The 21,189-nt window shown below is 37.0% G+C and overlaps 2 protein-coding genes and 1 non-coding gene across 5 annotated transcripts; 1 reads left to right on the top strand and 2 right to left on the bottom strand.

Moving 5' to 3' along the window:
- Positions 1 to 1,120: 1,120 nt before the first annotated feature.
- Positions 1,121 to 5,963, bottom strand: rpl27a (ribosomal protein L27a). 2 transcript variants are annotated; one of them, XM_044357241.1, is made up of 5 exons: positions 5,921 to 5,963; positions 5,229 to 5,292; positions 5,061 to 5,136; positions 2,635 to 2,809; positions 1,121 to 1,295 (listed from the first exon to the last, which is right to left on the bottom strand). In XM_044357241.1, the coding sequence occupies exons 1-5, from the start codon at positions 5,921 to 5,923 to the stop codon at positions 1,167 to 1,169; spliced, it is 447 nt and encodes a 148-aa protein (XP_044213176.1). In that variant the 5' UTR covers positions 5,924 to 5,963; the 3' UTR covers positions 1,121 to 1,166. The 2 variants fall into 2 exon arrangements, with proteins under 2 accessions (XP_044213176.1, XP_044213177.1); XM_044357242.1 differs by lacking the exon at positions 5,921 to 5,963 and adding an exon at positions 5,502 to 5,524.
- Positions 3,551 to 3,680, bottom strand: LOC122986579. Its single transcript, XR_006404338.1, has one exon. It is a non-coding gene; the product is annotated as a small nucleolar RNA SNORA3/SNORA45 family (small nucleolar RNA).
- A 1,527-nt stretch (positions 5,964 to 7,490) lies between the features above and the next one.
- LOC122986128 (E3 ubiquitin-protein ligase TRIM33-like) lies at positions 7,491 to 18,506 on the top strand. Of its 2 annotated transcripts, none has more exons than XM_044357240.1 (11): positions 7,491 to 7,679; positions 7,836 to 8,039; positions 8,348 to 8,533; positions 8,655 to 8,791; positions 9,696 to 9,876; positions 10,199 to 10,465; positions 10,567 to 11,174; positions 12,680 to 12,803; positions 13,958 to 14,032; positions 15,142 to 15,294; positions 16,302 to 18,506. In XM_044357240.1, exons 3-11 carry the CDS (start codon positions 8,366 to 8,368, stop codon positions 16,503 to 16,505), a joined length of 1,917 nt encoding a protein of 638 aa, XP_044213175.1. In that variant the 5' UTR covers positions 7,491 to 7,679; positions 7,836 to 8,039; positions 8,348 to 8,365; the 3' UTR covers positions 16,506 to 18,506. The 2 variants fall into 2 exon arrangements, with proteins under 2 accessions (XP_044213175.1, XP_044213174.1); XM_044357239.1 differs by having other exon boundaries at positions 10,169 to 10,465.
- The last annotated feature ends 2,683 nt before the right edge of the window (positions 18,507 to 21,189 follow it).

The raw sequence follows: 21,189 nt of genomic DNA, 5'->3' as shown, positions 1-21,189 counted from the left end.
CAGATACACATATATCATTTTTAGTCTTATTTATTGTATTCATTATTTATTATTCCCATTTCTGTTCCTTTACAGAAATGAATATCACAAATCTATCTATCTGTCTATCCAGTTCAGCTATCTGAAATAGCTGAACTGGATTTTACATTTGACATCCCTCATTTAATCTCTGCACTTGTCATTTTATTTCATCAAACTGATCTTTATATTGTTCATTGCATCCAACCTCCACTGTTACATAATTTATTTATGCACGTCATTTTAAATTTTTTACCCTTTACCTTCTTTTATTTCATTTCTTTGTCCATATTTCCTTTGTACGGTTTTTAAATCCCATTTCAAAACCGTTTCGTTCTGTAAATAATTTTGATATTACTTTGTTCATTTCATCATCACTATACCTTCTTGTGTTCTATTTTTGTTCTTCTATGTTGTCTTTTGTGCAACCAAATGCAAAGACACATTCTTTGTATTCTTACATTGGCTTATAAAACGATTCTGAATCTCTTGTGGTAGCTGCTCATTAAATTAGAGTGGAATAGCTACTCTTTGCACTATTATGATCACTGCTTAACAGAGGTAATGGTGTGCATAAAATATAAATTTTACATAATTTATCATGTTTCAGAGCTTAACCAGGATGAAGTGCCATTAATTTCTACTTTCAAGACTTCCCAAAGTCTTTTGATTATTGAGGCCAAATCCTTTAACCTGCTTCAGTTGACCATCAGGATCAAGTGTTTGAGAGAAGTTCAAATCAGTTTTCAAATTCAAGACCTGCAGTGACCTTGAGATGACTCATTGACGACCGAACTTGGCCAATACAAATACTTTTAACATCTTTAACAGTGTAACCATGCAGCTGCAGTTCATACTTCAGCTCAAATGATTCAAAGCAGCACTGTGCAAAACTTAACATTTTAACCAATGTCTAACAATGCTTTCTGTCTTAAAACATAGGTTGATGACATCTTATTTCATCTCAGCATAAGACTATCTGAAGAGACATGCCAATTTTATATTTGCACCATATTTTAAAATATGCAACAACCTTCTAGCATTTTTACTCAAAGAAAAACTCAAAGATCCAGTTAAAAATCAGACATGACAAACTCTTGGCTCCCATTTATACAGTTTATTTTTGAAAAAACACACTGACAGGAGCATTATGCCATCAGCACGCAGGCTCCTCCCACTGCCTTGATCTTCTCCTCGGCCCTTCGGCTGAAGAACTTGGCCTTGACGATCACGGGCTGCTTGGGCAGTTTGCCTTTGCCAAGAACTTTGTAGTAGCCCTGTGAAGTAAAAAAACAAAAACATTAATGCAACCGGCAAAGACCACTGTATTACATGACAAACTCCAGTAAACAATAATACACCGTTCAAACATACAAGAACAAAAGGGCAACAACTGAAGATATTGAAACACTGATTGGACACAACTGAAGAGTGAAAACCTCAAATGTAAAAAGACAAAACAAAATTCCAAGATATTTCATATACAGCGACACATTGGAGATGTTACCAAAATTCAAAGCGACGCAATGATACAGTATGTGACACACTAGACGATCCTCAAATAAAAAAGGACATATTAGGAGCGATTCTCCTTTTAACACTGGTCATCCAACACACTACTAACTGTATTATTAATGGAAAAGTTCAAAACTTTCTTTAGAAAAAAATTAATCTATGTATTTCAGAAATTACCACTAATCATTTGCATGTTAGCGATTCTACAGCAAAACAAAGCGTGTATGAAACAATGTCTCAATGTCAGCTGATGCAGTTCAGTCCTTGTTTGTTTGTAACACATGTCAGTGTGAAGCGTGACAATAAACTACACTGATGTTAACATAACAAAATTAAAGCTTCTGTGACAATGTGGAGAAAATTAGTTTGGTGAAAAGTAAAAATGAAAAAAGGTCAAGATTTATGCATGCTAAATATTTCGGAATAAAAATACTTGGCAGAACTAAATGAAACCTCGATTCTAAAATAAATATATTTGAAAACTACACAAGCCAGATGTTAGAGACCAGTTACAGTTGCATCTCTGCATCCAGGATCTTAGACATGTTAAACCTTGTTTAGGTCAAGACTGGGAACAGGCAGGTAAACTAATCTCCATTAAAGTAAAAATACAACTCAAACAAACTCAAAAATGTCTTAACATATCTAACTTTTTAATGAGTTTGTCACAAATACACACAAGAATAATCTCTGCTTTGTTCAGTTATAGCGATCCAATAAGGCTTTGTTAATTGAGAAATGGCTCAAACTATCCACTCCTAAAACCTAGAGTTTTGTTTTCCATATCTGCAACTATAAAAGATAAAATACAGAAAGGCTTTAAAGTTGTTTGAAGGCATATTTTTAAACCTTTGGCAGATTAAGGTAAATCACCTGTTTCCAGTCTGAGCTCTGCTACGACATGCACACTGCAGCCAGACCAGTGCAGCCAAATGTTCAGCAGTCGTCATGAACATCAACATTAGAGTGTTGTTTATTTAGTTTCCTGTTGCTTGGCCTGATACATGCACAGTGTGGTTTTACAGGCCCCATATATCCCTTTATTTCATAGTGATGAAGACTACAGACAAGTCAGTAATGATGATATCGACTAAAACTTACAGCGCGCACGGCATCGATGATGGGGGCGGGTCCTTCGGGCTTCTTGCCATAGTTGAGCCTGGTCTGCTCGCTCACCAGAGTCCACAGCTTGTCCAGGTTGATGGTGGGGCAGTGGGCTGTGTTCCTCTTCAGGTGGTAATGTCTCATACCCACCTTACCAAAGTACCCAGGATGGCTGAAGAAGACACACAGGGAGGACAGACATTAAACTCAATGCAAGATTAGCACGTTGACAGGTAATCAATCATTATGTTTAGGTGTTCCTCTATTATAAATCTGTGCTTGACAAATTAGTTAAAACTTGTTTTGAATTGTAATAGATTCATTTTATACTAAGAATACTAAAACCAAACTTTGCTTCTTCTAAATGCAAACACATAGACTAACAATCTGAATGCACATTTTAAATTTTGCACCAACCATAAGTTCATTTCCATTTAGGGCTGCAGCTGACAATTATTTATGATCAATTAGTCTGACAATTATTTTCCTGATTACTCATTTCAATAAAATGTTAGATAATCCATTATCATTTCCCCACAGTCAAAGGTGATTTATTCAAACCGCTTGTACAGACTAAAACCAAAAGATATTCAGTTTATCAGATATAAAAAAAAAAGGAGTCAATCTTCATCTGGGAAGCTGCAACCAGCAAATATTTGGCATTTTTACTTGAAAACAGCTGCTGAATAATTTTCTGTCAATCAACTAACCCATTAATCGCTGCAGCTTCATCCCCATTATTCTGTCTTATAAATCACATTATTCCAGACATCTGTATAAAGAGCATGAGTCACTTATCAAAGTGGGCTCTATATTTCTACAAGCACATTCTTGACTACTGTATATCTCTGATTTTGGTGTGATGTGAGTGCAGAATGAGTCCGATGACAGCAGTGATAGGTCGAGCTATAATAAATATAACTGCCCATGTGGTTGACTGACCTACAAGAGATACAGTCGGTGAATAGGACCAGTCTTTACTCTAAGAGGACTCAAGCACACCAAGACAATGATATGTGTCAAGATGAGACTCTAGTCTCTAAACCATGATCCTAACAGCAGAGATACACTGACACACTACCAAAGGCCACAGGTGTTGGACCTCACTTTCCCCAGAAACAGTAAACTGAAACTTTGCACGGCACTGACCAAAGTATGAACAAGAACATAAATACATTCAAGATACATTTCCCTCCTGAGCATCTTAACACTACTAGAGATGTGCCGATATACCTTTTTTACTGTAAAGACTGTGGTGAAACATTCTGACGGTATCAATACTACCAACCATTACCATCATTTCTGTGATTGTTGTTGTTTTCAGAGGACACTGAATGCAGCAGTGTTCCTGCCTTTATTAGCAGTTTGATTCTGTTTAGCCACAAGTGGTCTGTAAGATCTCAGTATAACTTCTGTATGTGTTTACAAATGCCTTTTAAAAATTAATTTGACTGTTAACACCGGGAGATTAATACTTACTAAAAAGTTACTGCCCTCCATAAAAATCAGGAAAATTTCATGGATTTCCAAAATATAAAGCAATTTGCAGTCAACAGTCTTAAACTTTGAACAACCAACTTTTATTTACAGTGTTGAACAACAGCTCAGTGAATAAATCCCAGGCGATCATGGTGTGAAGTAATTTAACTATATTTTAGCACTAATTGGACTTCGGAGAACAATGACTGTCGTGATACCATTTTTCACCTACAATAATCGTAATGTGACCATTTGATACCAGCACATCCCTCACACATACAGGTAGGTTTGTGCTTCTCATGTATCAACATACATCTGGATCACAGCGGTAACCATCGGTTTCTCCAGCAGATAATTAACCAGTAATTTGAGACAGTTGTATTTTCTTACTTTGAATAGATACTTGTATTCTCTCTTACCTTCTATTTTTTGATTGTTATACACCACAACACCAGGGCAAATTCAGTGCATGTGTAAAATTGCTTGGCAATAAACCTGATTCTGTTCTGATCAATGTTTAAGAAGCTCAGAGGATCATTTAAAAACTCATACTGCTTTTCTGACAGTATTTCCAGTATCCCCAAAGACACCTCATAATCACCTGGATAAAAAAAACCCAACTGTCTGCTGCACAATAGAAGATTTTTAACTTATTTTGCAAATTGTGATGTTTCCTATCCAGGTATCTTTGTTTTAATACACTCTTATGAATCAGCAGGTTAAATATTTTTTCATCCAGATGGTTTGAAGTGTCTTTGGGGATTCTTGAAATACCTTCAGAACAACACTAAGTGTTTTTAAACAACCACCTGTGCAGATTAATTATCTCTACGAGACACTGATGATTACCTCTGTGACAATGAATGTCTACTGATACATGAGGCACAGACTGCTGCTGCTAGTAGTTCATGTGTACATCTGAAAACAGGTTATGCAGCACTTACTATTTGTCGAAGTTGATTCTGTGGTGATGCATACCACCAGCATTACCACGACCTCCAGGATGCTTTCTGTGCTTGCCTGTAGGGAGAATAAGCTCTCATTAACCCTGACAAAACTCCACATCAGCTACAATCAACATGGAAGTGATATGCAGGCAAGTTTATACTCACCAATGCGACCATGTCCGTGGCTGACATGTCCTCGGAGCTTCCTGGTCTTGGTCTTCTTGGTAGGCTGTCAAAGAAACGTTTAATAAAAAGATTATCTTATCTATAGCAAGCTTCAACTGCCATGGTCTGAATCGTAACTCATGGAGCTAGCTAGCTAGCTTACTACACTAACCAAGAAACCTCTGCTTAGAAGTTTGGATAAATATCTACTATAAACTTCTATAAAACGGACACCAAAAGCGAGTTTTCCACCTTAAACGAGCTTAAACATACCATTCAGTATATCCATCTAACTTACATGCTGCCTAGCATCCCGGGAAGCTAATGCTAACTCAACCGTTTCAACCGGCAGACTTTAACGACTGAACAGGTTACTTCCAGACACTTTAGCATTTTAACAGCTACTACCACTCTCATATTTATGACAAACATGCAGAGGACTTGTATACGTGGTTAAAACATGCTAAACTAGACAGAAATCGCCGGTCTGTCTGCTGCTGCCGGAGGCCCCGGGAGAGCCTCACAAAATATCCATCTATGTTTAAAAATCACGGTAATAACAGCCGCTCATTGACCGTGAGAGATAATTGTACTATAAAACGCCATCGGATGGTGGTTTTCTGTACAAACGAACAAGGATGGGCATAGATATCACTGAATTTCACAGAGGAGGGATACGTGATAGCACCTACCATCTTGGAGGCTAGTTGAAAGAGGAACGGGATTTGGAAACCACGCGGTTTTGTGCGAGATTTGCCAGTTATCAGTTATCTTCCTGACTCCAAAAGCCCAAAGAAACCAACAGCGACGCCCAGTGGTGGGTGTTAGTTTAGGCTGTATCTCAGTATTTATTATTTTAAAGGAGAGAAAAAGTGGTTAATCTGGCTATTCATATTCTAACAACACCATACGCAGCGATGCAAATGCGTTATGTAAGAGGAAACGTAACTACACAGTCACCAAAACAGAATTTATTTGTGTCAAATATGAAAATACAGTAGAAACCAGGTCAGCTGTGATAAAAACCAGTTGGATGTGTTGCTTTTTTCTGCATCATCAGGTTATCTAGGCATCTTCACCTCACTGTTAAGCTGTTTATAGGAGTGAAGGCCAACTCAGACAGTCAGTGATGATTTACACAGAATTAGAAATTGTAAATCATCAGTACAGCCCGGAGTTTTATCTTTGGTCAGATTAACAGGAATGAACTTGTTTGATGAGATCTTATCTTTACCGAAGGCTTTCTGGACCTTATTAGTATCTGACTACAATACATGAAGCCTGTAACTGAAGAATTTAGAAATGCAAAAATGACGACAATGATGATGATGATATCCAGTCCAGTATTAAAAAGGTATTTCTGTAGAAAAACCTCTGAAAATTTGCACAGCAGAATTTGTTTAAAGGATTGTGTATAACTTAACCATTTCATTCAACAAATACAAAGTCCCTTTTACACATATTTTTCTGCAGAGCTCAGAGGTGTTGCTTTACTTTCGATGCAGTAATGAAAATTTGAATAATTTTCATACAATAAATCAGTTGAATGAATTAATTTGTGCTCAATTAACTAAAGATCTTATCAATCTAAACACTTTTATTGCTCTCAAAAGATGGAAAGAAAACATATTGAAAATTAAAATATAAAAACATGAGAGTTCATTCAGCTATATCTGAAAATTACTCAGCAGCTTCTATACGCATGTTGGAAATTATCTGTTTTTGCACAACTTCTGAAAGTGTTTTACATTATTTTTGTAGAATTTCTTCACCTGCCTTCCCCTGACCGTCAATAAATCTTCTTGTACAATCCTTCTTATGGTCGTATTTTAGCACTCCTTTGGTCTACTACAGGATGGAAGCATCAAGTGTAGTCATCACTGGAGGATTTCCACAGCTGACGCAACACATTCAACAACCACCTCAAACAAAAGAGTACAGCCATTTACTGAGCAATACGTTTCACGGGAGGATTTCTACATTGTATTAATTCATGTCTTTGGCAGCAGTTATTTCCAAAAAAACATGGTTGAGTTGACAGCAGAAATTCAAGGGGAGGAAAGGAAATTTCAGGGACATGTTTTGTAGAGATGATAAGCTAAGAGTGAGCAGAGAGGTTGGCATGTGTACATGATAACATGAATAAAATACACTTTTAGGGTCTATTTTATGGAGTATAGTAAGCCTAGAAGTAAATTAATATGATAACTAGAAGGCTGCGTGACTGACAATAAAAAAACACATTATGAACTTTGACATTTTTGCATAGGTTATCGGGTTGCGGTGATACTACATCAGACAAAGTTGATTTACATAGGTCTGTTATTCAAAACATGAACCAACATTACAGCCTGGCACTTGTCATTGGTCAGGATTTCCGGGAGGTGAACTCTGTACTTCAAACTCCAGCTGAAGAAAAGACAAACTTCCTCGAAGGGATCCATCAAACCTGTAAGGGAATTTGTCTTAAATGATTCACTAATGGATGTTGTACTACATTCGTTGAGCTTTAGATATGTTCATGTAGTTTTTTTTTCACTACATGCTTTGTTTTTTAAGTTAAAATCCTCAGGTGAGGGTGAAAGAACGTGATACATTTGCTTGCAGGTACAGTGGTGAAATGTCAAGGGGCTGAGGTTGGATCAGCAGCTCTCCACCAATCAAATCAGTCGTGTCCCCCTTGATACTGGACTCATGGAACGGTGCTGTCCCCGTCATCCTCGGCTCTCACCCACCTGGAGACACATTCACCTGCCTTTCTGAAGCAGACATCTTGTGTTTTTTTTTTTTATTGCTTTCATTCACGCTCAGGTAAGATTTAAACTTAGACTTTATTCTTGCAAGATGATAATGTTTAAATGTTAAGTACATCAATGCTTTTTTTCTTTGTGCGTATTATCATTACACATTTGAGGCGTTACTGTTTTGTCTTGAGGGAATGCAGCAATCTGAGCACTCATCTTAAGACAAATATAATTAATTCAACCACTTCTTTGATGGTATTCTGTTTGTTTTGATTTGTTTATTTTAACATCAACACTCAGCACACATGAGATTTCAAACCAGCAGCTTCTTCTGTATTTTCTCTTCTGTTTTCTGTTTTTTTTTTTTACCCCAAGAGGCCTGATCTCCTGGATATGGAGGACTTGCCTCACAGGCGCCATGGCAACTTTCCCCAAAGGCGGGCCACCCTGTTGCCACAGGAAGCCAAGTGTAGACCACAGCTGGCACTGGAGGCCATGTCATCTGAGACTGGTCCAATTCCAGCATCCAGAGCAGAGGAGCCAAGCCTCCCCACAGAACACGTAATACAAAGACATAGGCAGTGTTTTTGAAAAATGGCTTGAGAGAAAAAAGGGATGAAAAAGAGAGAGAAGTGTTATTAAAATGTAATTCAATTATTGGTATGATTCTATTTTTCAATAGCTCAGCAGTACTGAGTTCTGTGAGACGGAGAAGGAGCCAAACTGGTGTTGCAACGGAAAAACCACAGCGGCTTCTCCATCATCTGAAAAACAACAACATCCTGACAAAAGTGTTGCAGCTTTACTGAAGAGAATAAGGTAATAAAACAAATTACAACATGGGAAACATGTTCTCATGACAACACAACAAGAAAACATGTTTTTAATCATGAAAAATGATGCATGTCGGATGATAAAATGTGTAAAACATTTCTCTATTGACCATAAAATATCATTAAGAAAGACATACTTCAGTCAGAAGTGTGGACTCACGCCACATGACTTGGACTCCAGTCAGACCCGAGTCATGAATCTGATGAATTTAGACTTTACAAAATCCAAAAATATTTGCAACTCAACTTTGACTTTAACACCAATGACCTGGATTAACGAGGTCTTCAGTCTTTTGACTAAGCTATTAGGTCTCACTCTTAATTTTTCTGATAAAATTACACCTCAGATGATCACATTTGGGTTGTTTGATCAACTGTTTAAATGAATGAGCTGATTAATGAATTAGTTGATAGATAATAATCGTAAAAAAGTTATATTTAAGCAAGAAGTGCCAAATATTCTATGGTTCCAGCCTCTCAAATGTGAGGATTTTCTGCTTGTCTCAGTTTTATGTCATTGTAATTTGAACATCTTTGAGTTTTGAACTGTTGCGTTGCTAAAACAAGTGATTTGAGGAAGCATGATTGGCCTTTTTTTAGACCAAATGATTCATCCAATACCTTAAAAAATAATCCTATACATTGTAAATGTGTCACAAGGCACACCTGATTAGTTTACTTTTAAATGTTATAAAGTTTATAAAAGCATTCATTATTTATGTAAAAATATATATGTAAGTGACAGATTAATAATTATTTGTCTACTTGAAACACATAGTTTAGGATTTGGACTATTTGGGACGTCATAAACAAAACTGAAGCACCTCTGCCTGCCATATAGTCAAATATTCTCCTGCTCACAGGAAGTCCGTCTTTACCTATTTCCACAGGATTCACCCAGAGGCCCAGAGGATTCTGGGTAATTCCTCCATAGCTGTAGTGAGCCTGGAGCGTCTGAACTTCCAGTCTGTGTCCTTATCATCTCTGCAGCCGGTGGTGTCTCTGGTACGACTGCCATCAGCATGTGTCGAGCTCCACAATGATGTCTGCTGTTGGGATCCTCCTCAGCAGGTACAGAAACAGACAGACAGATAGATAGACAGATAGATAGATAGATAGATAGATAGATAGATAGATAGATAGATAGATAGATAGATAGATAGATAGATAGATAGATAGACAGACAGATAGATAGATAGATAGATAGACAGATAGATACTTTAATTATATAAAGGGAAATTAAAATGCCACAGTAGCGACATAAATCAAATCAAATACAAAAACAAAGAGGTATATACAGTATTAGTTGTTAGACCAGCTGGCCATGGAGGGGATGGGAGATATTCTCCATGATTTTTAACAGTTTTTGCAGCATCCTCCTCTCAACAACCAGCTCCAGTATATCCAGAGGAGTCCTCCGCACAGAGACAGGCTTCCTGATGAGTTTGTTAGTGTCCCTGGCTCTGATGCTGCTGCTCCAGCAGACAGCAGCGAAGAATACTGCACCTGCCACAACGGACTAGTAGAAGATTTGCAACATCTTACTGAACACATTGAAGGACCTAAGCTTCCTCAAGATGTGGAGTCTGCTCTGTCCCTTCCTGTAGACAGCCTCTGTGTTGCATTTCCAGTCCAGTCTGTTGTCGACGTGGACTCCAAGGTATTTAGAGTTCATTCATGGAGGGTAAAGATCAGTTTGAATCATTTTTTGGTTATTTTACTCTTTTCCTTACCTCTGTGTCTCCTTGTGTTTGCTCACAGAATGGATTCAGTCACAATGAGGCAGACATGTTGGATATCGAGGAGGAGATACCTCAGTCTAACCCAGCAGAGCCCTTTGATCTCCCAGAAACAACAATGTCATCCTGGACTGAGCCGTACTGTCCTGACAGCTCCTCGTCTCCAGAACCAGAGCAGGACTCAGGCTTCGACTGTGACTCTAATCCAGATCAGCCTTATATCCTGTTTGATTCTGGATCTGAAGAATGGGACCCGGATGGGAAAACAGACTCAGAAACACTTTATTTGGATCCAGACCCGGAACCGACCATGGTGATCGCACTGGATCCAGAGCCAGAATCAGATCAGGATCAGTCACTGCAGCTAGAAGATGAGTCTGAATCCAAATGTGAAGCGAATGTAGTTCAAATGAACAACAGTGAAGATCAAAGAGAGCAGAGCTGCTCACCGACCCAGGAAGTGATCGACTCATCCATCCAGAAGCCTGAAACTGGAGCTGCGAGCGAGGAGATTGAGAGTGAAGATTTCTGTGCCGTGTGTCTGAACGGAGGAGATCTGCTCTGCTGCGACCGCTGCCCTAAAGTTTATCACCTGGCCTGTCATATACCTCCACTTATCAGCTTCCCACTGTAAGTATGAACACACACATATGCAGCCTGTGTCACAGAGTTTCAGTAGAGTCCAGTGGTGGAAGAAGTGTTCAGATCCTTTACTTAAGTAAAAGTACCAATACAGCAATGTAAAAATACTCCATTACAAGTAAAAGTCCTCCATGAAAACTCCCACTTGAGTAAAAATACATAAGTATTAGCAGCAAAATGTACTTAAAGTATTGCAGTAAAAGTAGTGGTTTGGTCCCTCTGACTGATATATTATTATATATGACATCAGTGTTAGAGCAGCATGTTACTGTTGTAGCTGCTGGAGGTGGAGCTAGTTTCAACTACTTTATATACAGTTAGCTAGTTTAGTCCAGTGGTTCCCAACCTAGGGGTTTGGCCCCTCCAAAGGGTCACCAGATAAATCTGAGGGGTTGTGAGATGATTAATGGGAGAGGAAAGAAGAAAAAAACACAGTTCTGATACACAAATCTGTTTTCAGTTTTTGGACTTTTTCTCTAATTTTTGATTTTTGGTGAAATATTGGATCATTTTCCTCGTAGAAAGTACAATATTTCCCTCTGAAATGGAAATACTCAAGTAAAGTACACGTACCTGAGTGACACTGCTTATTTTTCAAGACTGACTTCTCAGATTGTTTGATTTGAATGATTTTAGAGTCATAAATGTATCTCAGTAAGTAATTTTTAAGTCAATTAACATTTATGTAAAGTTGTATTTAGCAACAAAAGAGTGAATATAAGAGAAAAATCATATTTCATTAAAAAAACAAAATTTGTGTTGCAAAAGGGTGAAGATATGTATAGTTTATAATCTCCTGTAGGCCTGACATATCCGACCCCCAGGTTTGGATCCTCTGATTTAGGCAATATTTGTAATATTTGATATTTGTCTGTTTCTGTGGTTTTTTGCTTGTGAACTCACCACAAACCAAAGCTTCCTTTTTGGGATTTACTGGAAATCTGTAGAATAATTTCATACTTCTCCATCACGCAGTCACATTTTGTGACTGTGGTACGTAACCTTCCGGCTTGGAGCAGCTTTAGATAAAAGCTTAAAAAGATAAGGGGGTTCTTACATCTTTTTAGTATTTTTGACAACTTGACTTGACTTGACCTCACTTATCATGCTGGTGGTTCCTTGTTAATATCTGAGAGGAATGACCTTGATGAGGGTTGCAAACTGAAACAAGTTGGTCTCACAATAAAGTTGTTCTTTATACAAGTATTGCTGGAGTTTTGACCTTTTTGACATGTTTTAATACTTTTTGAACAGTGGAAGATACATCAGGCTTTGACTACACAGTGATACTTGTAAGAAGGATAAAGTAATTGTTGGTTTTGGTCTTTTTATGGAATGATTACAATAAAAAGATAAAACAACTCCAGCCTTATCCTCTAAAATACTCAAATGTTACACATGTATTTCACATGCAGTGCTCCCTGTAATGAATTACTGTATTTTTTCATGTCCAAGCTGTGAATAACAGAGGCTCTGTACTGTATGTCCTACAGAGGCGACTGGGTTTGTACGTTGTGCAGAACTGACCATGAACCTGCGGAGGCCTACGACTGTGAGAACATGCACTCCTGCGCAGGATTCAAAGCTCCGTACACACTGTCCAACCAGGACCAGAGGGTGAGCAGTTTGGTTTCTATACTCATGGTGAAGCTCATGTGGGGTTTGTCACCAAATACGCTTTTTATCATTTCAAAAATATCACTAAAATGTAGTAATTTCTCTCTCTGGGTGATACAGAGAGATTAATGTACACTTTTCTACCAGCAGGCTACACTATAGTAATGCTTATTGGTGAGAACACATTACACCTGTTTTAAAGACCTTACATTGGTTGTCAGTGTCTGTATTGATTCTTTAATTAAAAGCACTTCATGGCCTTGCAGCCTACTTGTCTGACATGTTTGCCATGTATGAACCAGGACGGTCTCTCAGGTCCTCTGGTACGAGTCTTTTAGTTGTTTCAAAATGCAGGACAAACTTTTGGTGAGGCAGCATTTAGTTTTTATGCTCTGAGCTGTTGAAAACAGTCTGCCTGAGGATCTGAGAGCAGCTGAAAGATATTGATATTAAACATAAACTTAATTAGAATATCTTATGGCCATTATTTATTTAATTTAATTATTTATTTTATTGTATTCATGTTTTAAAATGTTATATTCCCTCTGATCTGTTTTATTTATCACTGTCTTTTATATATTTTATCTAGTTCTTATTTGATTTTAAATATATTGTATCGGTTTTATTACATTTTCATTTTTTTAATAGTTTTCTTGTGTGCATTAGTCTTAAATTGTTTTACTGTTTACATTTGTTCTGACTTATTAGTGGCTTGTCAGTCATCTGTACTGCGCTTTGACTTGCACTAACCTGTATGAAAGGTGCTGTACAAATAAAGGTTGATTAATTGTACTGATGTTCAGCTCTTATCACACATAATGTTTGTACATGTCTTTTTGAGAGCCGTGAAAATTAAAACATATTTATGTTACATGAACCACCAGAAACAATTACCATATAAAAAAAGGTGGAAAACCAGGTTTAAACGTTAATGAAATCCTCTGTGATCACTAAATTAAAGTGAAGTAAATGCTTTTATACAGTATGTGCTTTGTACTACAGCAGCAGTTTTGTTACAAGCTTCTTTCTAACAAGAGCTGTTGTGGACTCGTAGTGTCAGTTCATGATGAGATGATGAGAACTAAGTTTGGTGGTGGAAGTTGACCTGGTTTAAGTCAGTTTATTTGTGTGTGTGTGTGTGTTTCTTTCTGCAGAGGTGTGAGAAGTTGACTCTACTCTTGTACTGTCACCTGCTCAGCGCTCCGTTCCACGAACCTGTCAGTCCTCTGGTCAGTCCTGCAAATTTATATTAAATATTTTTACTGCAACACGTGTGTCTTACAGAAATCACATCAAATGATGAATCACCATTGGCAGTAAGGAATAACACATCAGTACAAACAATACAAATACAGGCAACAGTAACAAGATAATAGTCTTTTTCTTATAGACATTAGTCACTTAGTTAAATATCAAAAACTAATCAAAACTCACCTGTTTAGAGCTACTTTAATGTTTGATTTAATGTCCCCTTCTACTTAATGTACTTTCAGTGTGTTTTATACTTAGTTTTTTTCCTTTTTCCTCTTTTGTGTGAAATGTCTTTGAGTACCTTGAAAAGTGCTCTATAATAAAATGTATTATTATTATTAAAAATACATAAAAAATACAGCAAGTCTTATTTAGTATCACATCAGTATCACATTTAAAACATTATTATTATTATTATTATTATTATTATTATTATTATTATTATTATGAATCCACAAATACATTCATTGCACCAGATATAGCTAAGAACTAATTTCCATGTGTCGTCTCTGGGCAAAGAAATCTATTCATATCAACTGTCAATTAATTAACTATTCAGTCATTTGATAAGTTGATTAATCACTCAGAATATAATAATCTGTTGTTTGTCTGCTTGTCTGAAATCCCAGATGTACCTGGGCAATTGTCTGTAACTTATTATATAAAATTTAGGATCTAATGTCTTGGGTAGAAAATCAAGTCACTCCAAATCACATGACTCAAGTGTCCATATTCAAAATTTCAAAACATTTATACAACATATGCAAGAACATTTGCTTTTGAACATTCAACACATAAACCTAAAGTCAGAAAGATAATCGAAAACAACAAATTCACTTTTCTTTTTTTATCCTGATAAATAACACCCATCACATCCATCCAGCAATAACAAAGGGAAGAGTTAAACTGCTGGCCTCATTTAAAACTCTGACAGCAGTATGTCATCGTTATAACAACATACCGAAGTAGAGAAAACAGTGGACTCTATGTAAAATGTTCCACTTCACTTTCATGGCAAACGGTCATGTTAATACAGTATGACAACATTCTCCACTACAGTGATCTAATGTCTGTAAATGTCCTCCAGGCCCGAAACTACTACCAGATCATCAAGAGGCCCGTTGACCTTTCAGTGATCCGCAGGAAACTGGACAAGAGCAACACTCTCCACTATTTCACCGCCGAGCAGTTTGTCGATGACGTCCTGCTGATGTTCAAGAACTGCGCTACTTTCAATTACGTAAGTTTGTCATAAGAATCTGAGTGGATTTTCCAGTTTAATCTAACTACTGGTGTAATTGAATTATTTCTGCGCCATATAGCCTGCGGGAATAAGTTCCACATGTAGAAAACGAGGCCATGATATAATATGCCAATAGTTTCCTTACATGGGGTCTGATCAGGTTGAGTCCATCTGCCACTAAGAAAGAGACATTTAACATTTAAAACTCTACGAATACCTGGTTTACAGTCTAATTTTGAAACTCTTAGGGACTGTTTTGCCCCTGATTGTCCCAAAATCTGCAAATATTTATTGATGAATGTAAAGTATGTAGGAATGTGAAATGAAGTGACTTTATCAGGTTGATCTAACCTATTTTAAAGGATGGATTCATAATTTTTCAGGTTTAAAACAACAGTCAGGTACCCAAATTAACATTGAAACATGTTTTTCTTGCTGTTCATACTGACCATTAGAAAATCCCTTCATAATGCATTTACAATGTAAGTGATGGGAGGCCAAAATCCACGAGACTCCTTCTGTGCAAAAATGTATTTAAAAGTTTATCTGAAGCTAATATGAAGCTTCAGTGTCCAGATTAGTCAAATCAAGTAGATATCTTTCAACGTCACAGTCTTTTTAGTGTCAAAGTCCCTCTTTTTGTTACTATACTTCCACTGCAGCTCAACAGGGAAACACAAAGAGGGAATTTGATGCTAAAAAGACTGTAAATGTGGCAGATATCCACTTGTTATGACTAACTTGGACTGATGAAGCCTCAAATAAGCTTCAGATAAACTTTTAAATGCATTTCCACACAAACTGACTGTGGATTTTGGTCCCCATCACGCATTTGAAGGGGATCTTTTAATAGCCAGTGTGAACAGGAGGAATGATTACAGCGAGGAAAACCTCTTTCAGTGATCATTTGGACAAGACATACTTGAAAAATTGTGAACCTGTCCTCTGAGTCAACTCTCCTTGAATTAAACCTGTATGTACATCTATCTCCCTCCGCTGTGCAGCCAGACTCAGAGGTGGCCCAGGCCGGTCGAAACCTGGAGGTGTTTTTCTTGAGCAAACTGAAGGATATTTTTCCTGACCGGACGTTTCCATCGGCCAGCCAGGACAGAATGGACAGAGCTCGCCTCCAGTGGTTCAACAGGAAGAGGAAGGAAAACTACAGGAAGAAGAGATGCGTGTTTAGAGGGAAAAAATATTATGTGTAACTAGTTTAAACAACACTTGCAGAGTTGTACGTTAAAGCCGTTTAATCAATATCAAACATGTGGAAGTGATGTACTTCATTCCAAAAGCAGATTTCGACCATTTGCTATTATACAAAGAGATTGCTTCCATGAAAAAAACACATTTCAGGAACTAATAAGGTTGTGGGTTTTTCTCACATTTCAGGTATTTATGCAGAATTTTTGGTAGGTAGATTGTTTTTTTGTTTTTTTTACTGTTTTAGAATAAACTTTCAAATTAGAAATAAATGAATTATTCCTGTTTTTCTGAGTTGTAGACTGTCATAAACATCTCATCAAATGTGATTTAAACCTTTCATGTTTGAAATTAACTGACTGGAAATGAGGTAACATTTGAAAAATATGAATTTTGACTTCAGTTAACTCCACTGAGATTCATTCTGGGCGTCAAAACTCACAACCAAAGTAAAGTGTATTTGTGTGTATAATCACAGTTACATACAGGGTTTTTAGATGTTTATATGATGAAACTACTATAAGGAATGATTGAGAACAAGGAGAAAGAAAAACCTAAAATATCCCCATGTGAAAGTATATCTAGTAATTATTCTCTTAATCCTGCACACTTTCAGAGACTCTTTGACTAATTTTTCTGGTGAAAAAGATTTGCCACTAGATACATGGTCCTTAATTATGTTCAGAATTTGCACGAGCAGTAGTGAAACTGAATGCTTTTTTAAATTTTTGGTTTGATTATAAAGGAGATTCAAATTCTTTAAATAATATAGTGCATATCATGCATCTAGCAGCATACCTTTTACACCTGTGTTTCAGGCCCTAACCCTTCACCTGCTGTACCTAATATATGAAATAATACAATTGATCTGTGTCTATCAGCAGCTACATGTGCTGTATGTCCCTACAATGGGATCACCTGTTTAAAAGGATGATAGCAAAAGACAGACAGAGAGTAGGAGGAAGACAAGATGTGAGAGCAGCTTTTACAGGTAACTTCCAGGCTGAGAAATACTGATTCTTGTTGAATAAAGGTGGACAAATGATCCTGCAGCAGGTAGCCACTAAATGAATTTCAACAAGATGAATTCAGCTGTAAAACGTCTTAATTCTAGTACAATAAAACTTAAAGGGCGGGTTCACAATTTTTCAAGTCTGAGCAAGAAGGTTTTTCTGGCTGTAATCATTCTTCCTGTACATACCGGCCGTTAGAAGGTCCCCTCCAAACGTGCCTTTATAGTAAGTGATTGGGGACAAAATCCACAGTCCTCCTTCTGTGCAAAAATATAAGTTTACCTGAAGCTAATATGAAACTTCAGCCATCCAAATTAGTCAAATCGAGTTAATATCTTGCAAAGTTACTATCTTTTTATTACCAAATTCCCTCTTTTTGTTACTATACATATATCCTATTTTATTGTATCCTACTGAAATATTTTAGTTTGTTTGTTTTATTGTTTGTTGCAACCTTTCAATTTGTCAGTTTTTTGCAATTTTATATACTTTGTACTTTGAGCTTTATCTAATGTATGGAAGGTGCTTTAAAAAATAGTTATTATGGTTATTGTTATATAAATGACCATCAGGGGGCGTGCTTGTATCTGAACCTTCACACTGATGTTGGATCATTCAGTCAAAGGTTTGAAGTTACAATACTTGCAGTCAGTGAGACTTTTGAAGGAAAATGATGTTTAATATTGTCTTCTTTCATTTTTTTCTATACATATTTAGATTACTACTTCACTTTTCTTATTTTCCTGCCAGTTGAACTCACTCAGCACATCTGGAGGATCATCTGTTTTCCTCCTCTTAGAAGATGGTCATTCACTCTTGTTTGTAATGGCAAAAAAAGTACCACAGAGACAGACAATCCATGACAATAAATATGAAGCCACAATTTGCTTCAGTTCTCTGTTGTTCATCGTGCCCGAGTGGACTGTGTTCATATCAGTCTGTGGATTTAGAGATTTCTTATTTACGATGTCCTAAAGCTGCAAAACACAACAACAATTAAAGTTGTTGAATTGTCTGGTTTTTTATGTTCAGTAAAAGGTTTTTGTGTTTTCTTAAATATTGTTGTATTTTCTATTTTATTGTGTTTTGGTTTTACATTTATGGTTTTTTTGCACCTCGGTGCCAGCATACTTATTGGACTCTTTAGGGTCTTTGATTGGATGATAGAGGCTGGATGGTGGGTTTGTCTCATTGTGGACACAGGTTAAAGTAGATAAAACTACAGAAAAATGTTGAAACTCTGCTTCTGGCCAACTACCTGACAACAACAGCAATGAAATGAAGATAACTTCTGGGAAATTATGGCTCCTCAGAAACTTACCTTCACATTCATTTTCTTTCCATTTGAAGCATCTCTACTGACCAGCAGAGCAGCTCATCTCTATCTGACACCACATGATCTGGATTTTAAAAATGAATGAAAACAAGGAATTTACACAGGGCTACAGCCCACACTGAAAAATGAAATGAAATGTAAATTACAGACAGTAAATAACAGTAATATAACTCAATCTGACAGTAATGTTCTCCATCAAAGCAGGTTGACACTAACTGGAGTAGAATAAACTTTCTTACTCTTTTTTCCATGGAAGCTGATGACTTTTAACTTCATCATTCTGTCTGGACAGTAATGTCTCTGTCTATGATTATGTCGTCCAACTATGAGTGCTGGACAACATCAACCAGAGCAATATCATTAAAACACTTTGATGGCTTAGATGAAATGCTTTACGTCAACATGAACTATATATCTTGTTAGGGATATGATAAGGCGTCAGTGGGGGGAAGACAGACACATGAACATACACTGTACTTTATCTAGTTGGCTGTTTTTATCCTGAATCTGCTGCAGCAATTTATTGTTTCAACTTAAATTTAAAAGTCTAACAAGGACAGAAACTGCTAATTAGCTTCAACTAGACGCCTTATATACAATTCATCTGCTGCATTGCTTCTTCTTACAGATGTAACAGTGTTAATCAGTACTGTCCCTGTTAAATAAACCAACCAACCAACAAAAATCATACATATCAAACAAAATTAATTTATCTGGACATTTGCTCACATTCTGGCCTTTACCTGGAAGTTTTCCTGTCATATGAATATACCAATTTATCAAATTATGATAAGAAAACACATATTGTTTTAATGAGATGACTTGGTACGTCATTAAAACAAGAAATGTGTTTTTTTTCAAGTTTTGTTTTTGGGCATTTTCATGATTATTGGACAGTTCATAGTGAAAAGAAGGCGTGAAAAAGTGGCATGACATGTAACAAAGACCCCTAGCCCGAGTCAAACCAGGGATGTTGAGGTTATGTGTTTGCGCTCCATACATGTTTCTTTTAACAAGATACACTATTGCAACAAATATAGTTAAAAATAGTCTTCATCTGTAGTCCCTGGTTAGATTTTTGTGGTGGGAATAATGCCACAGGAATCTAATACATAATTTTTACTATTAGAATATCTAAACTGAGTGTCAGTCTAATATCTTAAGGAGGACATGTTGGTTTCCTCTTGTGTTTTCTTTGGAGGAGTTCTTGGTGGTCTGCTCACTGTGTGTTGTTGCTGTCAGCTTTCGACTGCGGATTTCAATTTTCATCATACAAATATGATTTCTCTTTTTCAAGCGTTTCAGGACATTTTGTTCTTCCAAAATCCAGGTCCAGCGTAATTTGTCAGACATGAAGTGACTGCTTTGGACAGTTTATCCCGTTTGTTCTAGACAGCTCATACTTTCATACACTTTGTCAACTTCAAAAATGCACTTCTTTGTAATATAATCTGTCAAGAAAGCTGCACCATGAGTGCTCTTACTTTGTGAACCCATAAAAAGACTTTCCAATGGACAGAATCTGGTGCAACCACTGATAAAACCCACTCTGGTCCAGTCATAAACACTATATGTTGTCTTTGATCTGTGTGTACAGCCATTGAATGAAGACATACAGAGAAAGATGAGAGGGAGCTTTTAAGGACCAGCAGCCCTGTGGCTAATGTAAGATAGAATAGGGGAAATTGACCGTGAGATGCTATCAAAGGGAGGTTTATTCCCCTCTTGTGTCTTTTAAACCCACTTTATTCAGTCCAGTAAACTTCAGTCACATGTCTGCTCTCTTTCTTTTTCCTCTCTCTCTAGTTTTTCTTCATGTTTCTCCCTCTTTTTTTCTGTTTTGTGATGTGCAGATGTTTCATTTAAGAACATCAAAAGCCCTCCTTCACTCTGTCTGTCTGATCTGGTCTGATGTTCGGTGAATCACAAATATACACAAAAAGGAGGAAAAAGGCTGACGTTCCTCCAGCTGCACAGGAGAACATCTTCTATTGAGATAAGACCTACATCTAATGTTTAGGCCAAACTCAAGAGCATGCATTAACTACGATTAGACACACAATATTTTTCATTCATTGCAGAGGAGCGTCATCATTTTGGAGCAGCTGTTTAAGACGTATACTTATTCCAAAACACTGCCAACCAAGATTTGCTGCTCTCCGTGTCATTTAGGGTCATTAAGACTCATTTCCTCACTTACTGTCTAAACATGCATTTCTTAAATTATCGTGCCTGGGAGTGGGATAAGTGCATGATGTTTTACTTGGATAGTGCTAAGAGCAGAGCTGATAGTTTGTTGGAGCCTTCTGGAAAAGTTTTCACCACTTTTTAGTTTATGAC

This window comes from Thunnus albacares, chromosome 7, assembly GCF_914725855.1.
Source record: "Thunnus albacares chromosome 7, fThuAlb1.1, whole genome shotgun sequence".
NCBI lineage: Eukaryota > Metazoa > Chordata > Actinopteri > Scombriformes > Scombridae > Thunnus > Thunnus albacares.
Note: the sequence above shows the minus strand (reverse complement) of the source record. Positions and strands in the feature narration are given on the sequence as shown.